Consider the following 15,396-nt stretch of genomic DNA (forward strand, 5'->3'; position numbering starts at 1 on the left):
AATACAGTATGAAGCCTCAGCAGTCTGAGTTTGACAGATCAAGGGTATCTTTCAATGTTAGTCTTTTTTTTAAATAAAATTCCCTTGAAGAAATATGGGCACCTGTGTACTGAATTAAGACAGATTTGATAGAATCTATCCTTTAAAAAGCATTGAATAAAATTTCTTCCAAATTAAATAAATGAATAAATAAAGGACTTGGAAGGTATTTAAAAGTCTACAGCAGTAATGTTAGTCATAAAATGTTTTTCTATCTGATTACAGGCCAAACTGAAATGGAAATTGTTTCAACAGATGAATCCTTTCTTGTGGAGTGTCAGTGAAGACATCAGACCTGTAGCAAACACCGCTGTCACCACTGCTGTTACAGTCACTATAAACTCATTATTTCATTATGAGAAAATTTTAACAAAACATTTAATAAATGAATAATTTTTCATAGTTTTATTCATCTTTTCGTTTTATGCAGCTTCTCTTGATCCAGGTCTCATTAACTGAATGAATTGCATCGATAGGAATTGAGTTATATAATGATGGGAAGGAAGTACTGAAATAAATGTGATTTCATAATAGACCACGTCGTCACTGATTTTCCATCACATTTTCATACTTGGGCCAGTATGATCATGCAACAGGTATTACATTGTGTTCTATGTGATATTAAAAACAGTCTTAAAATATCTTAACTTTAACCTGCAGCCACCCTGCTAAACATTTTCCCATCTTCATAAGGGAGATGTCATACTGTTCTAATCTATAGATATATACTTCTCTGCAAATATATACAAGTTACCCGGTTTGATGCTGCTCAAAATGTATATATAATATATATAAATATCCTAATAAATAGTAATACAGAATGTAACTGCAAGCCACTGTCTTCTTCAGGGGGGCAAATATGCTAAGTAAAATTGTGAATGTGTAATTTTCTTTTTTTTTTAATCATAATTGAAGTATGTGTAAAATGAATAACATTTTTTGTATTGTTTTTATGTAATTGCATTGTCAATAAGAGAGAAAAAATACTTAACAAATACCTCTTGAGACCACATAACTGAAATCGTTTTTTTTTTTTTTTTCATTGCACATTTTCTGTGAATTCCTATCACAAGTTAAATCCCTTATGTACTGGTTGTTTTTGGTTGCTGTGCAGCGAATCACATCACACCCTGATGCCACTAGAGGTCTCAGTTGTACAGATGTGTAGAGCTCATTACCACAGTTTGGTTGTTGTACAGAGCTGTAGGCTGCCGGTGACGCTGTGACTCCAAACTTAATATCCAAATGCACTCATAACAGTTTAGAAAGCAAACGGTTCACCTTAGTCACCCACTTCAAAGCATTAAAATGAATACAAATATATATACAATAATGGTGGCATACAAAGTAAAGCCCACCGTGGCATAATTTGTTTGCATGCAGCCAGGCTCATTTAATCAGAAACAGCCTCCACAAACTGGCGCTGGACCCAAACTCTATAACATAAAAGTTTTGTGGATTCCTGTTATTACAGAGGAAATAAACTCATTGATGTGGTTGAATTGAGGCCGGTCAGTGAAAGCTGATCACAGATCTGAGAGGGATCCCCGTGTGGACAGTAGAGACACGTTTGACACAGACAGAGAGGGAGAGAGACAGAGCCAGGGGCAGATCCTGGAGATCCTCAGCGCTGCTGCTGTTGAGGAAAAGTGAGTGGGGTTGGGACACTGCAGCTGCTGTCGATGAAAGGGAACAACCAGAAGTGTATTGTCTGCGCTGGAAATGAATGGTCTTACACGTGTTTACTTTAGCTGGAGCCTCCTGGCTGTAGCTGTGGTCCCCGTGGCCTTGGGGGAAATGTATACGTCGCTGCTGAACGTAAAGCAGGCGATCAGCGTTGAACGGAGGCTGATCGATTACTTGAGAACTTACATTGACCACGAGCTGGAGAGGCTGCGGGACATCAGGCGGTGAGTGACGTGCATGATAATGCGTGATGATCACACTTCAGAGAGATGAGCGCTTTTCCATTTCCATGTGAGCGATGAAATATCTCATTGTTGTCCCCATAGATCTGTGGCTGCACATGCGTGAGGGAGAGCGCTGCAACTCTAATACAGGCTATTTGAGGAGAATGAAAGGGAAAATCCTCTTTAATCCACTGCTCTGTGGTGATGATATCATCCAGTGACCAATTCTGGAGCTGCTCTACACAGTGAATAATAATGGAACACAATTTTTGAGCATGATGATGAGAGCATGTGGAGGTTTTTCTTGGATATGGTCACATTTTCAGACACACAGCAAGGAATCCTGCAGTTACACTTTATACCTCAGTGATTTGATTTCCAGCTCAAGATATTAGCAATTACATCAATGACTTGAATCAATAAATTGTGAAGGGAGAATGGCTGTAGGACGTTCTTTCTCTTGCCCAGAAACTTTTATTATGTATGAAGGTGAATGACTGAGACTTATCAAGTCACCTCCCACCAATTTATGCTCATGATTCAACAGTTTCTGTGTGGAAATAACTGCCACAAGTTTTATGGAGGAGACGTTTTCACCATGAAACCTAAGTCAGGAGCTCAGTTGTGGTTGCTTTTTTGTGGTGTGGGGTTGGAAAAAGAGTCAAGCATCAACTTTACTGATTTGTTTTGACATTATGATAATGGACCATTACCAAGATTCAAGAGTCATTTTTTGTTGTCATTCTTCTAAGTGATCTGTTTTTCTCACAAAATAAAGTAGATAATACAAAAATAAAAAAATAAAAGCAGATAAGAAACCAAACAAAGTGAGTCTAGGAACACACTGTGCTGATGCAGAGTATGCAGAGTTGTTCAAAATTTAAAAAGAATGCAGCTAGTAGTTTAATAGATTAACATATATACATGTGATAAGATGCAGCTTTCCATCCTTCTCTGCTGAAAATCTGGACTATAATTTGATTCAAATTTTTGGGATTGCATCATACTGTGTGATAAGATTTGATGGTGATTTTTTTATTTTTCCAGTTACTTCTGGGTTGGTTGGTTATTTAATTATATGAAAACAGTTTATTTCCATTGTATTGTTTATATTGAGTATATTGAGTAATCAATCGCTCTATTTCCACACTGATGAAGACCCTGTGAGGTTAAAACTGGTGGGTTTTTAAACCAGTATTTAATACAGGGTTTTAATACAATTCTCTTTTTGTTCTGCCCAAAGGACATTTTCTTTTCTATGACCAGTGTTTAGGTCTTCAGGAGCACCTTAAGGTTCCCAGGCCTTACTCGTTGCATGTGAAACTGACTGCTTAGCCTTTTCTGTCTTTTTGTAACCACAGTTTATGTTCTTTCACGCAGCTTTTATGCCAAAGTGTCTGACCTTCACACTGAACTTTACAAAGGCCCGGAGACTGCGATGGCAAACCCTCTGGTGGCATTCACGCTGATCAAGCGGCTTCATTCAGAGTGGCTGAATGTCGTTTACAGTAATGAAGCATTGGAGAACGCACAAGGTTGGCTCATGGCCTTCTTCACAGACACATCTGGTGGTGATAACTAAACACCCCCATTCTTCTCTGTTGTCACCACCAACCCCCTCCCCAGTTCACCTTTTGGCCTTCTCCTGTCCAGCCCTCAGGTCCAGTTACGAGGAAGAAGAGGCCGATCTGCCCAAATTGGAAGACCTCCAGGGGGCCGCCAAGGGGCTGATGAGGCTGCAGGATGTGTATGCTCTCCAAGTTGCGAGCCTTGTGAGGGGTCGTTTCCAGAAAGTCACTAATGGAAAGTCTATTGATATCTTCATGCCTGCAGTCTCTGTCCCACTGTCTGGTGATGACTGCTTTCTGGTTGGAAAGGTACACAATCCATTTTTTTTTCCTTTGTTGATTCACAACATAGTTTTTAACCTATCTCTAATGGTGGTGGAGTACTAAGACCTTTTATTTAAGCAAACATACTGATACAACAATTTAAAAATATGAGATTTCACTACACTACAAAGTAACCCAGCACAATGTACTAAATCTGAATTAAAAGTACTCTTAATGCAGAGTAATGACTCTGTGACTGTTGTATACGGCATGATTAGATTTTTACTGATGCATCAATCTCTAAGTAGCACTTTGATGTTGTACCTGGTCGAGGCGGCGGTAGGTTTAGCTATTTTATATACAGTTACCTTAGTTTAAAAAGAGTCACATTAATTAAATTTTTTAATTTTAATTTTTTTGACATTTCTCTTATCTTTGTTTTTTTGTGAGATATTGAAGAGCCTCACCTTTTGATACTCAAACAGTTATTTAAATGAGACCAACTGAGAAGTTTAGAGGGGAAATCACTCATCCATGCCACTAAAAACAACTCATAGACATTTGAAATGTGACAAGGAGCCCTAAACAGACCCTGCTTTATTTGTGCCAAAAAAAAAGTTGGGAACCACACCACGTTTCATCTTCAACAATGTATTAGATTTTTTAATATCTTGATTTGCAAAGTAATTGTACTGACTGTAGTGAAGTAAAAAGTGCAATTTTCCCTCTCATGATGAGGTAGATGTATGAAGGAACATACTGGAAGCAGTGTAGTACAAGTACTTCAAATGTGTACTTAAGTAAAGACCTTTAGTTGATGTACTTTGCTACTTTCCACCATTGCTTATTTGTCACATCTCCATTTCCTAAAATATAGCAAAGGACATGTGATGTAAGTGTGCTGGGACATCTGTCATCCTTGTGGGTCACTTCTCTGACCAATAATAAGCTACAAGTGCCCATGTAAACAAAAGAAATGGAGAAATGTTGAAAGATGTTGCTTTGAAAATTTCCTTCCCTGTTTAACATCCCAACCCAAAGGTCTGTCAGGCATTGTGTGGTGGGAATCCAAAACATCAGCCTGGAAAAAGTGGAGGTCTTCCCATTGCGTGCCTGGGAATCCATTTCATGTGAAGATGAATATGCTATTCTACAAGTCTGAAAGAAAGAAAAAAAGGTTTCCCCATGGTAGATTCCACTGTTTATGTACAGTGGTGATGTGTAAGGGAAGGGGGCTGTGTGGGAGAGGCATCTTCTTGTATGGAAAAGACATTATCTCATGCAGCAGACGTTAAGTGTTTGGAGTGAGGAGCACAGCTTACTTTCACTTGCACTGAGGCTGAGATTATATATGAGACAATCTGTAAACAGAGATGGTTAGTTCTGGGGTGTTGTCAGTAAAAGAGTTGCCTGCAAATGCTTTTATATGGCTGTTAAACTGCTCTTCCAGTAGGGTGTGTTAACAGAAACTTGTAGCTTGTCACTTTCATTGGAGGAATTTTAAAGCTGTCTGAAGCGCCCCTCAGGCAATGAGAAGATCTGCTGAATATGAACCGTTTTTTAAAGAATTCACTGTTCTTTAGCCCATTGCTGTAGAGACTAACAGCTCCCAAATTAAGGGGTGTAATGCTGTGAAGTGGTCGGTTAGACAAGTCAGTGTGTTTGATTAGCCAAGTGGTGAGTATGTGTGTGTTGGGAGATTAAATGCTACACTGGTATTTTTGTTTGTGTGCTGTCTGGAGGGGTTGTGAATATAATCTGTGATGGGAGGAGCCACATGCCACCCAATTCCCATGTGGGTGCTGTCAGGCCTAGTTAGCACCCACTTAATCAAGTCAAGTCAGGCCCAAAAGGGGTTTGAAACCAGGCGAGGAGCAAAGGAGACTTTAGCCAGTGTTCATGACTGTCTAAATGTAAAAATACTGCTCAAGGTGTTCCTTGATCAACAGACATGTATGTTCATCCTCAGTGTATTTGACTGAGGAGCCAAGAGTACACCACAAAAAGGTTACCGATGATGCAGCAGAACCACAGATGTCAAAATTTTAACTCTACTCATTCCTCTTTTTTTTCAAAAACCTGGGGCCTACAATGCAACTTGACTACCCACAATTCGGTCACAGATTCGGGTGTGTTATGTTAAAAGCAGCTAATGTAGCCTCAGGCTGCGAACCTCAAACAGAGTTGAGGGTTGAGCAACAGAGGTATGGTGAGCTGACCTATTTCTAACTCCACACCCCCAGATTTTTTTATTTTCAAACTTGCAGTCTTCAGAGCAAACTGACGCTGACTAAATTGATGTCAATTCAGGCAATTAATCAGATTTTGTGCAGCTCCCTCTGGAGCCACAAAAGGCTTCATACCTGTACAAGTTTGTCTTTTTACTTACGCAGTGATACTTTTACTTGCAAGCAAAAATGTCAAACATTGGTTCGTGCCAGCTCATCAAATGTGAGAATTTGCAGCTTTTCTTTGTCCTATACAACAGTCAATACAATCAATATCTTTGGGTTTTGAACTGTTGGTCAGTCTAAACAATTCTGGGAGATTGAAATGAGAATTGTTCACTATTTCTTGACATTTTTTAAACTAAATGATTCATCAAAAAACTGAGAAAACAACAAAGAGAATAAGAGATAATGAAAATTATTGTTAGTTACAGCAATATAGTCAATAACACCAAGACATCATATTCCAAATGGGTTAGAAAATGAAGACTTCACTGCTATAGCACTCTCAAAAATAATAATATTATAATAACATGTATAATAATTAATAATAATATTTTTAATAATGATGAAGTGATTGTTACATCACATCTTGTAATTAGATTTAGGTTAAATAAAGCTGATCTCATTAAAAATCTCATTTAATCAGGTATTTTCATTAAGATCTTTTTTGTAAGAGAGCTCTGGGTACAGCAGAGAAATTAAGAACAGCAGCACAGCCAGCGAAAGACAATCACATTCAGAGGCATCAGAAACAAGTACAGCTATCTCTAAAAAGGTCCAAAATTAAAAGGCTTAATTCATCCAATAGGATACTTTCACGAAGTTTTAAAGTTTCATATTTTCTGTGCTGGTTATCCAATGTATTTGACATCACATTTCTGCACTCCTCCCTCCTGCCACCAACTAAAAAATGCCATTTTGGTAATTCAGTTCAATTGAAGTTGAAGTAGCCAAAATGGCTTGGCCCACAGGCAGTCTACATCCAGCATGCCAGGGTGACAAAATTATGCCAGCTGCATGACGTGATAAAACTGGTACAAGAAACTAGTCTATTTCTGACTGCTGATGCCAGCTCAAAACTAGCCTTACTGCTGCTAAGTGGATGTGTTTCTTAAAAACCTCACCATCTCTGGCATACTCTCTGCATGCAACTACTGGTAGATATTTGGGCCTACAGTGTAGACACAAAGTCTCTTAAAATTATTATTTTTTTTACACAGGTGGCCTACGAGCAGGAAGACTACTACCACTCAGTGCAGTGGCTGGAGGAGTCGGTGCGTCTCTTCAGGGGAACAGGAGGCGAGTGGAGCCCTGAGAATGAGGGGACTTTAGGGGATGCTCTGGATCATCTGGCCTTCTCTCACTTTAAAGTAGGGAGAAGGACATTAAAAAAACAACATATTTCTAAGATGATTGATGGTTTGGACTGCTCTAAATTCCTCTCGTTGTTTCAGACAGGAAACGTCTCCTATGCTCTGAGTCTATCTCAGGAGTTACTGCATTACGGTAAATCTTTTGAGTCAAATTGTCCTTTGCTGCTAATCCTTTCTGTGCTGCATAAACAGCCCCTGAAAAACCCTCTTTGCAGGTTGTATTTTTGCCTCAGTGAACAGTGTGACCTCTTCTTTGACTACACAACATTTGTTTCATCTCAGATCCAATGAATGGAAGAGTTTTGCAGAACATTGAGAAATATGAAAAACTGCTGGTTGCTGCTAGTCCACCCAGGGTCAGTGGGTTGAGGAGACCCTCATCCAAACATTTATGGACCAGGGACACTTATGAGAGACTCTGCCAGACCCAAGGCTCTCAGGTATTCATCACAATTAATCATTCTGGACACATGCTGTGTGTGTTAGAAAAATATATAGAAAGGATAAGGGACAAAGGTTTGGGCATCCTACTAAGGCAGTGCTTGATTACCCCATCTAATATGTGCATGTACAGTATGCGCTGCAGGGTTTGTATTTACTTATTGTCACTATTATAAATCAAAATAATGTGTAATTTGCCCAAATCTTTGCATATGTCTGTACTAATATATCCAAATTTTGAGTTATGCCCCTAGATGTGTAATGTTATGGGGTACAACTTAAATGTTGAAAGTGGCTGTGAGAAAATCATAATTATCCTGTGTGTGGTTATATATGGTATTATACAGCAATGTCTGATTATTATTTAAATCAAATTTGGATGATAACAAGAGTCTAAAGCCATGCTGGTTCTTTAAGCTAAATGCTAATGTTGATGTTATTATGTTGGTGGTCACCATCTTAGTTTAGTGTGTTAGCATACTAATATTTGCCAACTAGCACCCAACACAAAGTACAGCTGAGGCTGATGGGAATGTTTTGCAGATATTTGGTCATAAACCCAAGTATTAGACAAATTAGAACTCATATCTGTGGATGGAGTTTGAGGAAAAGTTACGAGACCAACAATATAATTAGGATTCATTTTTCAACATCATGGATTTTGTACCAAATTTCATGGCAAATCATCCAGTTGGTTTTAAGAACTGTAACTAAAAAACTAAAATGTCAATGGTGCAAGAGGAAAAGTCGGAGGATCACCAAAGTCTGTGTAAAAATGATATTTCAGGCTGGACCAAGTGGTGCACTGACCACATCCATAGGGCCACACTGCTAGCATAGCTAAAAAACACCCACACAAAAATAAGAAGTTTTCATTTTCATTTAAACCAAGTCCAAATAGTTAATTAAAGATATGATAAAATTCTCAAGTTTCATACTTTATCCAAAAGTTCATCAAGATCCAGGTTTGTAATGGGAGTTTCCTTGGCCATAAAAAGACTTATTTGGGGATAGAACAATGCTTTGAGTAATTGTTTGTGGTTGAAAAAGGAAAATAGTCCCTGTTTTGAACTTGTTAATGGACTTCAAATGCCTGTTTCTCCTAACAGCCAATGCATTTCAAAAACCCCAGACTATTCTGTGACTATTTCACCAACGACAATCCCTGGCTGCTACTGCTGCCAGTAAAACGTGAAGTGCTGAGCCTGCAGCCATATGTTGTCCTCTACCACAACTTCATCACTGACGCAGAGGCTGAAGATGTCAAGAGGCTTGCCCAGCCAGGAGTAAGTACCAGCGCAGCGCATTTTCATCACAACTTTAGGTGAAAAAAAAAAATACAGTATGTCCAATATGTCAGTTATTCTGATTAAGTCTTCCAGTCTTTCTTGACAACAGCAAAAGTTCAAAAGAGTCTGTTCAGTTTGTTGAAATCAGCAAACAGATGACTCAAGTTCATATTTTGCTACTGCTATGTGAACGCTTTGTACCTTAGTCTCACATTGAAGAATGAGGTATTTTTGAACAGTACCAGGATTACTGTTTTATATTTGTCCACATTTATATTATTTGTTTAGAATATATTGTGTCTTTGTGGCTTCTTGAAAGAAAACTACCAAAACATCTGTTAGGATTGGCTCTGCTGGTATTACTGGTTATCTTAGGATGTTTGCCCACACATTTTTATTTTCCTCTGTCCCAGATGTTTGCTTTCCTGGAACTAAAAGTGTGATCAAATTGGCAGCTTTTGAGCAGGACTATAAAGTTGTCATTTAGCTTGAAGTGTAATTTCAAATGGAGATGTTTATATGGCTTCTATCCTAAATTGGACCTCAACCTTTTTTTTTAATCCACCTTTTATAGACCTACCTTTAGGAAGTCACACAGTACAGTATTTAAAAGTGCAACTACTGTCGTGCCCTGACATGAGCTGTGGATTGGCAGGGACCCAACAATTTTATTTCTGATGAGTGAAATAAGAACACTAGTCACAAGGCGTCACTGGTCATCTACCACATCTTCATTACTGGCACTGTGTCAAATGTTTTCTTGCCCTCTGACTTGAAGGATCTAATATCGTAGCTACAGTATGTATGCACCTGCACCGGAGAGTTTGTGGTGTTTGGACATTTATTCAAGTATTGTAATGAAGTACACTTGTGATTTACTTTTACTTGAGTATTTTCATTTTATGCAACTTTTAGTTCCAAACCTCTACAGGGAGGTTTTACACATTTATCTGACAGTTAGCTCCACCTCCACCGACTACAACAGCAAAAAGGTGCTTACAAGTCAGTGCCTCTGTTGAATTAATAATAAAATAATACTGTGAAACCTATGATAGTATTATGCTTTAAATGGGTCATTATAACGGGTTGTTTTTTCTTTTGATATTTTGAGTAGACGTTACTCATTAAACTTTTCCATAGTAATATAAATTGAAAAGGAAAAAGAATTTGAAGTTGAATTTATCGGATCAGGAGGAATGGTGTCTATCAAAAGGGATTTTTTGTAAATATTACGTTTACATATATTTCCTGATAATGTGCTCTGCTGTATGTCTCCCTGGCTGCTGGGGTCTAAGCCAACCATGTACCTTTTCCTGCTGGAAAGATCCTGGAAAGACCCCATGGAGGAAGAGTTGGTCTACTTCCAAACATTTAGCGCGGCGTAAAGGAATGAGGGATACATTACTGTGAAAACTTGGCAGGGTGTCTCAAACTCTGCAAAATACCCTGCTGGGCTCCTCTGCTAAATATTCAGTCCACTATCACAGCGCTTGGGTATCTATCTAACACAACTATCAAAAATGCAGATTTAATGAAATCGGCTCACAGTGTGCTGACTCGGTTACTTTAGGGAATATTTGGTGGGCTAACTCTACTGCTGCCCTATAGTTTCTGTGAGGTTTTGGCATTCTTAAATGAGTTTTCCATACTTTGCTTGAATAGAAACCCCTGTACTTATTTCATCATTATGTCAGCTTGTGGGTTGATTGAGAACAGGCCCACGGTACAGTATTAGTTTGGAGCAGTGAGTAGCATTTGTTAACTGTGATCATGGCTCACGCTTTGTTCGTGCTGGACCCCAGGGAACCAGCAAGAACACAAGTGTGTTTTAAGTAAACAGATGTGCCTCTGTGTAGATTTTTTGTGATTAACTGATGTGTGAAATAATTAGTTGACTTATTTGTTTTAGTGTTTTACCTCTTTGAAATGGTTTTTGTCAGCACTTTAGAGTTGAATGAAGTAATGTCTCTAGTGGTCAAGGTACCTGGATGTTATCAGGAGTTTGAGCAGCAAAATTGATCAGAAATATTGTGTTTTCTGCATAGAGCATTGTGGTAGCTTATGTAACTGCTGCAAACTGAAAAATGTATGACATGAGCGGAAAGCAGTGTGATGATTTTGCTGTCCAAATAAATTCTAAGAATGGAATACTTGGTCCAAAACATCTGGACTTCTTAAGACCCCCTTCCAGACCCAGACTTTGAGGTCTACTTTGAGACAAAATGAAACTTGAAACTGTTGTCTGTGGAGAAAGTGGTGTATCTGCACATTGGTGAAATTTTTACATCTTTGCGTCCTTTTTTTTTTTTGGTTTTCAGTTGAAAATGATTTACTTTATTATCCAAAGTAAGATGGATTAATTGCAAGTCCATCATCATGGCAGTTTTGGATTTTTCCCTTTTCTGATCTGCTCCCAGTTTTAATTTTGGATATGTCATTGGAGCATATTTTCATGCTATTACTCACACTTTGTCAGGGCTTGCAGCTGGACATCAAAGCTTGGCTCCTGTAACAATCACAAACATAAGATGCTGTTTTCTATCTTTGCTAACAAGCTGAGAAGGTCTGTGGTGGCAGCTGGAGAGAAACAAGCAACAGCAGACTATCGCATCAGCAAGAGGTACAAATTACTTACAATACTGTTACTTGTAACAGTTTGTTGTTTATTATCTGTTATTTAATTCATACGAGCATGTTTAGCGGGCTAGTCTTGGTGCAAATTCAATTTCAAACATTTGCAGGGGTAATAAAAGTATGAAAATGATAGATATTTTTATAAACATGTCTTATTTCTAGTGCATGGCTGAAGGACTCAGCACACTCCGTTGTTGGGAAGCTGGACCAGAGGATCTCCATGCTCACAGGTCTGAACGTGAAGCATCCATATGGCGAGTACCTCCAAGTGGTGAATTATGGCATTGGTGGCCATTATGAACCTCACTTTGACCATGCAACAGTAAGTTGATTGTTTGACCTGTGATTACATTTATAATGATTTACTGCTGCTTTCTAATGTCTGTTTGCATTTTTATGTAACCAGTCACCTTCAAGTCCCGTGTTCAAACTGAAAACTGGGAATCGAGTGGCAACCTTTATGATATATGTGAGTGAATTCTTCTTCTGACCATCTTCTGACACTGCATCACCCAAACAGCAGCCATAGGTTCTTGGGCAGGTTCTTGGTTCCTGATGGCTGATCTGAAGTCTAAATTAAAAACAAAGATGTCAGGCTTGTGCCACGAAAGCTGCAAGACTTTGGAACAGCCTGTCTGAGAAACTCAGACTCGATCTGACCTCACTGCCTAAATTACACTTTTATAGATGTTCTCTCATGCAACAAACGTAAACCAAACTCTATTTTCTGTCTCTGACCTTCATTACAGAGTGGACTTCTGTAATTTTGCCTTTGAATTTCTTATTTGTTCTTTTTTGTATTATTGTCATGAAGAACCCAATGTGAAAATTGGATAGTGATAACAAAAAGAATGGCTTTTTGTAACAGCAGAGTGCAGTAGACAGAGTGGCTTTTCATAACACAGCACATAAACACAAGACACAACTCTGAAGGAATGTCCTTTTCCACAGCTCAGCTCTGTCGAGGCAGGTGGGTCAACAGCTTTCATCTACGCCAACTTCAGTGCTCCTGTCGTGGAGGTAAACACACTGCGAATGTCTCAGATGAACTAAAAGCAGCTTCTTTGGTCCTCATGTCATTTTTGCCTGGAGCTAGATTATTTTCACCTCTCTCACATTCTCTGGTGCAGCTGTCAAAATGCCAAAAGGTCAGATTGAAGCAACATCAGCCATGAGATTTTTTTAACCACAATACTGCTGTTGTATAGTTGAGCCTCAGTGGAAGTTGGAGCTGTTTTTGGGTTGATAAATGAGCTGCAGTGGAAGGTTTAACCTTTCACCTTTCATTTTACTGACATCTCACTTCCTGGCTGTTTATACAGAAAATAAATGAAGCTCATGAACTGATAAATTGACCAATGAAATACTTATTTATACTTGAAATTCTGTCCTGTCTGTTACTAGAGGAATAAAGCTACATTTGTAATCCACAGAAAAATAACCTTGACCCTTGTACCTCTCTATAACTTCATTCTCATTAATCGTTCCTTACCTACTTGTGAGTGCGTGCATATTGTATATCACATGTATATGTGTGTTAGTCTGTGTTAAACATGTGCCTGTCCACTTTGACTCTGTTATTCTGTTTTTTTCATTTCATTTAACTATAGGGCACTGCTATAAAAGAACATTTAAGCTCACCCATGTTACCCTGTAGAAAACAAGGGTTAAGTATTTAATCATTCGATCTATCAGTGAGGTTTTTCTACTTTTTGTTTCTTTTATTATAGTAATCTGAATATTGTTGAGTTTTGGACTGAAACAAAATGAGATAATCACCTTGGGCTTTAGGAAACTGTGATGCATTTTTCACTGCTTTCTGAAATTTTATAGACCAAATGATTCATCAATTAATCAGGAAAATAATTGTGAGATTAATCAATAATGAAAATAGTTGTTGGTTGCAACCTTAGATTAGACCAAACCACTTTTCCAACTCATTTAAAGTGGTTCTTTCTTTTTCGTATCACAGAAAGCCGCCATCTTCTGGTGGAATCTCCACAGAAATGGTCAGGGAGACGTGGACACCCTCCATGCTGGCTGCCCTGTTCTTATTGGGGACAAATGGGGTAAGACTCAGTGGATTCAGGACATGATGTGATGATGCTCTCAAAAGGTGCCAAGAGGTGATGTAAATATGGGAAAAAACAAGTCACGGCAAGTTTTCTTTAAACACATTGAGCTGTTTTTGCATTAATATCATGCTGTTTCCCAGTCTTACTGTACTACAGGAGCAATTGTACAGCAGCAAGGCCACATCTGTGCTGCATTATGCATTTAGATGTTACAGAGTGCAGTTAAGACACTGAGGGCTCATCTTAGAAGCTAAACATCTGTTGCTGGTTGGCTCAGGCCGTCAATATCCCAACGCAGAGGCATGTGCCAGGGACCCAGTTAAACGATCAGACAGATATTAATCATCACAGAGCAGCATTAATGTTATGGGTTTTCTTTACCAGTGGTAGAGGAAGTATTCAGGACTTTGGTAACAGTAACAATACCACAATCTAAAAATACTCTGTTACAAATAAAATTGTACCTAATCAAATGTATGGGATTTTCCAAAAAAGTAAATGAACTTGTTCTGAAGAATTGCTACATGTAAAGTGTATTACAAACTGTTCACACTTGTAGAGAGTTTAATCTGTAACATGCAACATCATATTTAGTGACATGGTAAAAAGTTTTATATGCACACATCTTTATCTGTAGATAAACCAGTGACTATAGCTGTTAAGACTAAAAAGTATTCCCTCTGAAATCTATAAGGATGGAAGTACAGAGTAGTATAAAAGTGAAATACTCAAGTAAACAAATACTTGAGTATACAGTACTTTAGTGAATATACATGGTTAATTTCCACCATTTTACTTTACAAACACAATTAGCAAAAAGGTTTAAAATATGCAAAGGCAGGAAAACTTCAAACAATGTTTTTTCTCTATTAAAATGTAAACAAAGTTTGGATCTGTCTGTATGTTCCAGTGGCAAACAAATGGATCCATGAGTATGGCCAAGAGTTCCAACATCGCTGCAGCCTGAATCCTGAAGAGTGAGAGGGGTGGAGCATTAGCTGGGCCCCTTGGAGTACAAGAGCCAGCCTCTACAATTGAGAGGCACACTTAAAGGCAAAGAGACAGAGGCAGCCAAAAAGTGAACACACAGACAGGGGGGTGAAAGCCTTGAAGGGGCAGTCTGCATCTGTGATTGGAGCCCCAGGCCCCAGGGAGCCTGTAGCATTCAGCGGACACTGCTGGAGTGGACATGGATAGCACAACGCAGAGAGGCGGAGTGGAAGAGGAGTGGGGCAGCTGGCAATCGGCCCCCAGAGGCCAAATGCTGTCTTGCTCCTACTGGCTAGTTTCTGCAGATGGAGAGAGGCCTCTGCCTTTGCACACTGTGCTGGTTTCAGTTAACTGTGCAAGCCTGTTTACCTCCCGCTTGCTTAAAAACGTATATGTTATGCAGCTCTTTTCCTATACTGGGCCCACTAAAGGGTCTGTCATTACAGTCAACACAGCTGAACTTTGTGCAGACTCTCAACACTTTAAAATGTGTAAATGCCAACTTTACAAAGATACTCAGTTTGCCAGGATGGATGTGTATAAACCGATGCATAAGACATCTAGAATTTTCTGGGTTTGAAA

At 38.8% G+C, this 15,396-nt stretch overlaps 1 protein-coding gene across 1 annotated transcript; it reads left to right on the forward strand.

Moving 5' to 3' along the window:
* The first annotated feature begins 1,625 nt into the window (after positions 1-1,625).
* Positions 1,626-14,940, forward strand: p4ha3 (prolyl 4-hydroxylase, alpha polypeptide III). Its single transcript, XM_071497170.1, has 13 exons — positions 1,626-1,949; positions 3,330-3,484; positions 3,603-3,826; positions 7,233-7,382; positions 7,467-7,518; positions 7,668-7,825; positions 8,936-9,112; positions 11,671-11,735; positions 11,912-12,071; positions 12,156-12,218; positions 12,701-12,769; positions 13,722-13,818; positions 14,735-14,940. Exons 1-13 carry the CDS (start codon positions 1,762-1,764, stop codon positions 14,803-14,805), a joined length of 1,629 nt encoding a protein of 542 aa, XP_071353271.1. The 5' UTR covers positions 1,626-1,761; the 3' UTR covers positions 14,806-14,940.
* Positions 14,941-15,396: the final 456 nt, after the last annotated feature.

The sequence above is a fragment of the Trachinotus anak genome, unplaced genomic scaffold (genome assembly GCF_046630095.1).
Source record: "Trachinotus anak isolate AG129_WGS33_773 ecotype Australia unplaced genomic scaffold, CSIRO_AGI_Tana_v1 ptg000014l, whole genome shotgun sequence".
NCBI classification, from domain to species: domain Eukaryota; kingdom Metazoa; phylum Chordata; class Actinopteri; order Carangiformes; family Carangidae; genus Trachinotus; species Trachinotus anak.

Excerpts from the sequence above, each read along its gene's own strand:
- p4ha3 (XM_071497170.1), top strand. The coding sequence starts at position 1,762 with ATGAATGGTCTTACACGTGTTTACTTTAGCTGGAGCCTCCTGGCTGTA. Across the intron at positions 3,827-7,232 it reads ACTGCTTTCTGGTTGGAAAG|GTGGCCTACGAGCAGGAAGA; the intron begins GTACACAATCCA and ends TTTTTTACACAG. Across the intron at positions 11,736-11,911 it reads GACTATCGCATCAGCAAGAG|TGCATGGCTGAAGGACTCAG; the intron begins GTACAAATTACT and ends TCTTATTTCTAG.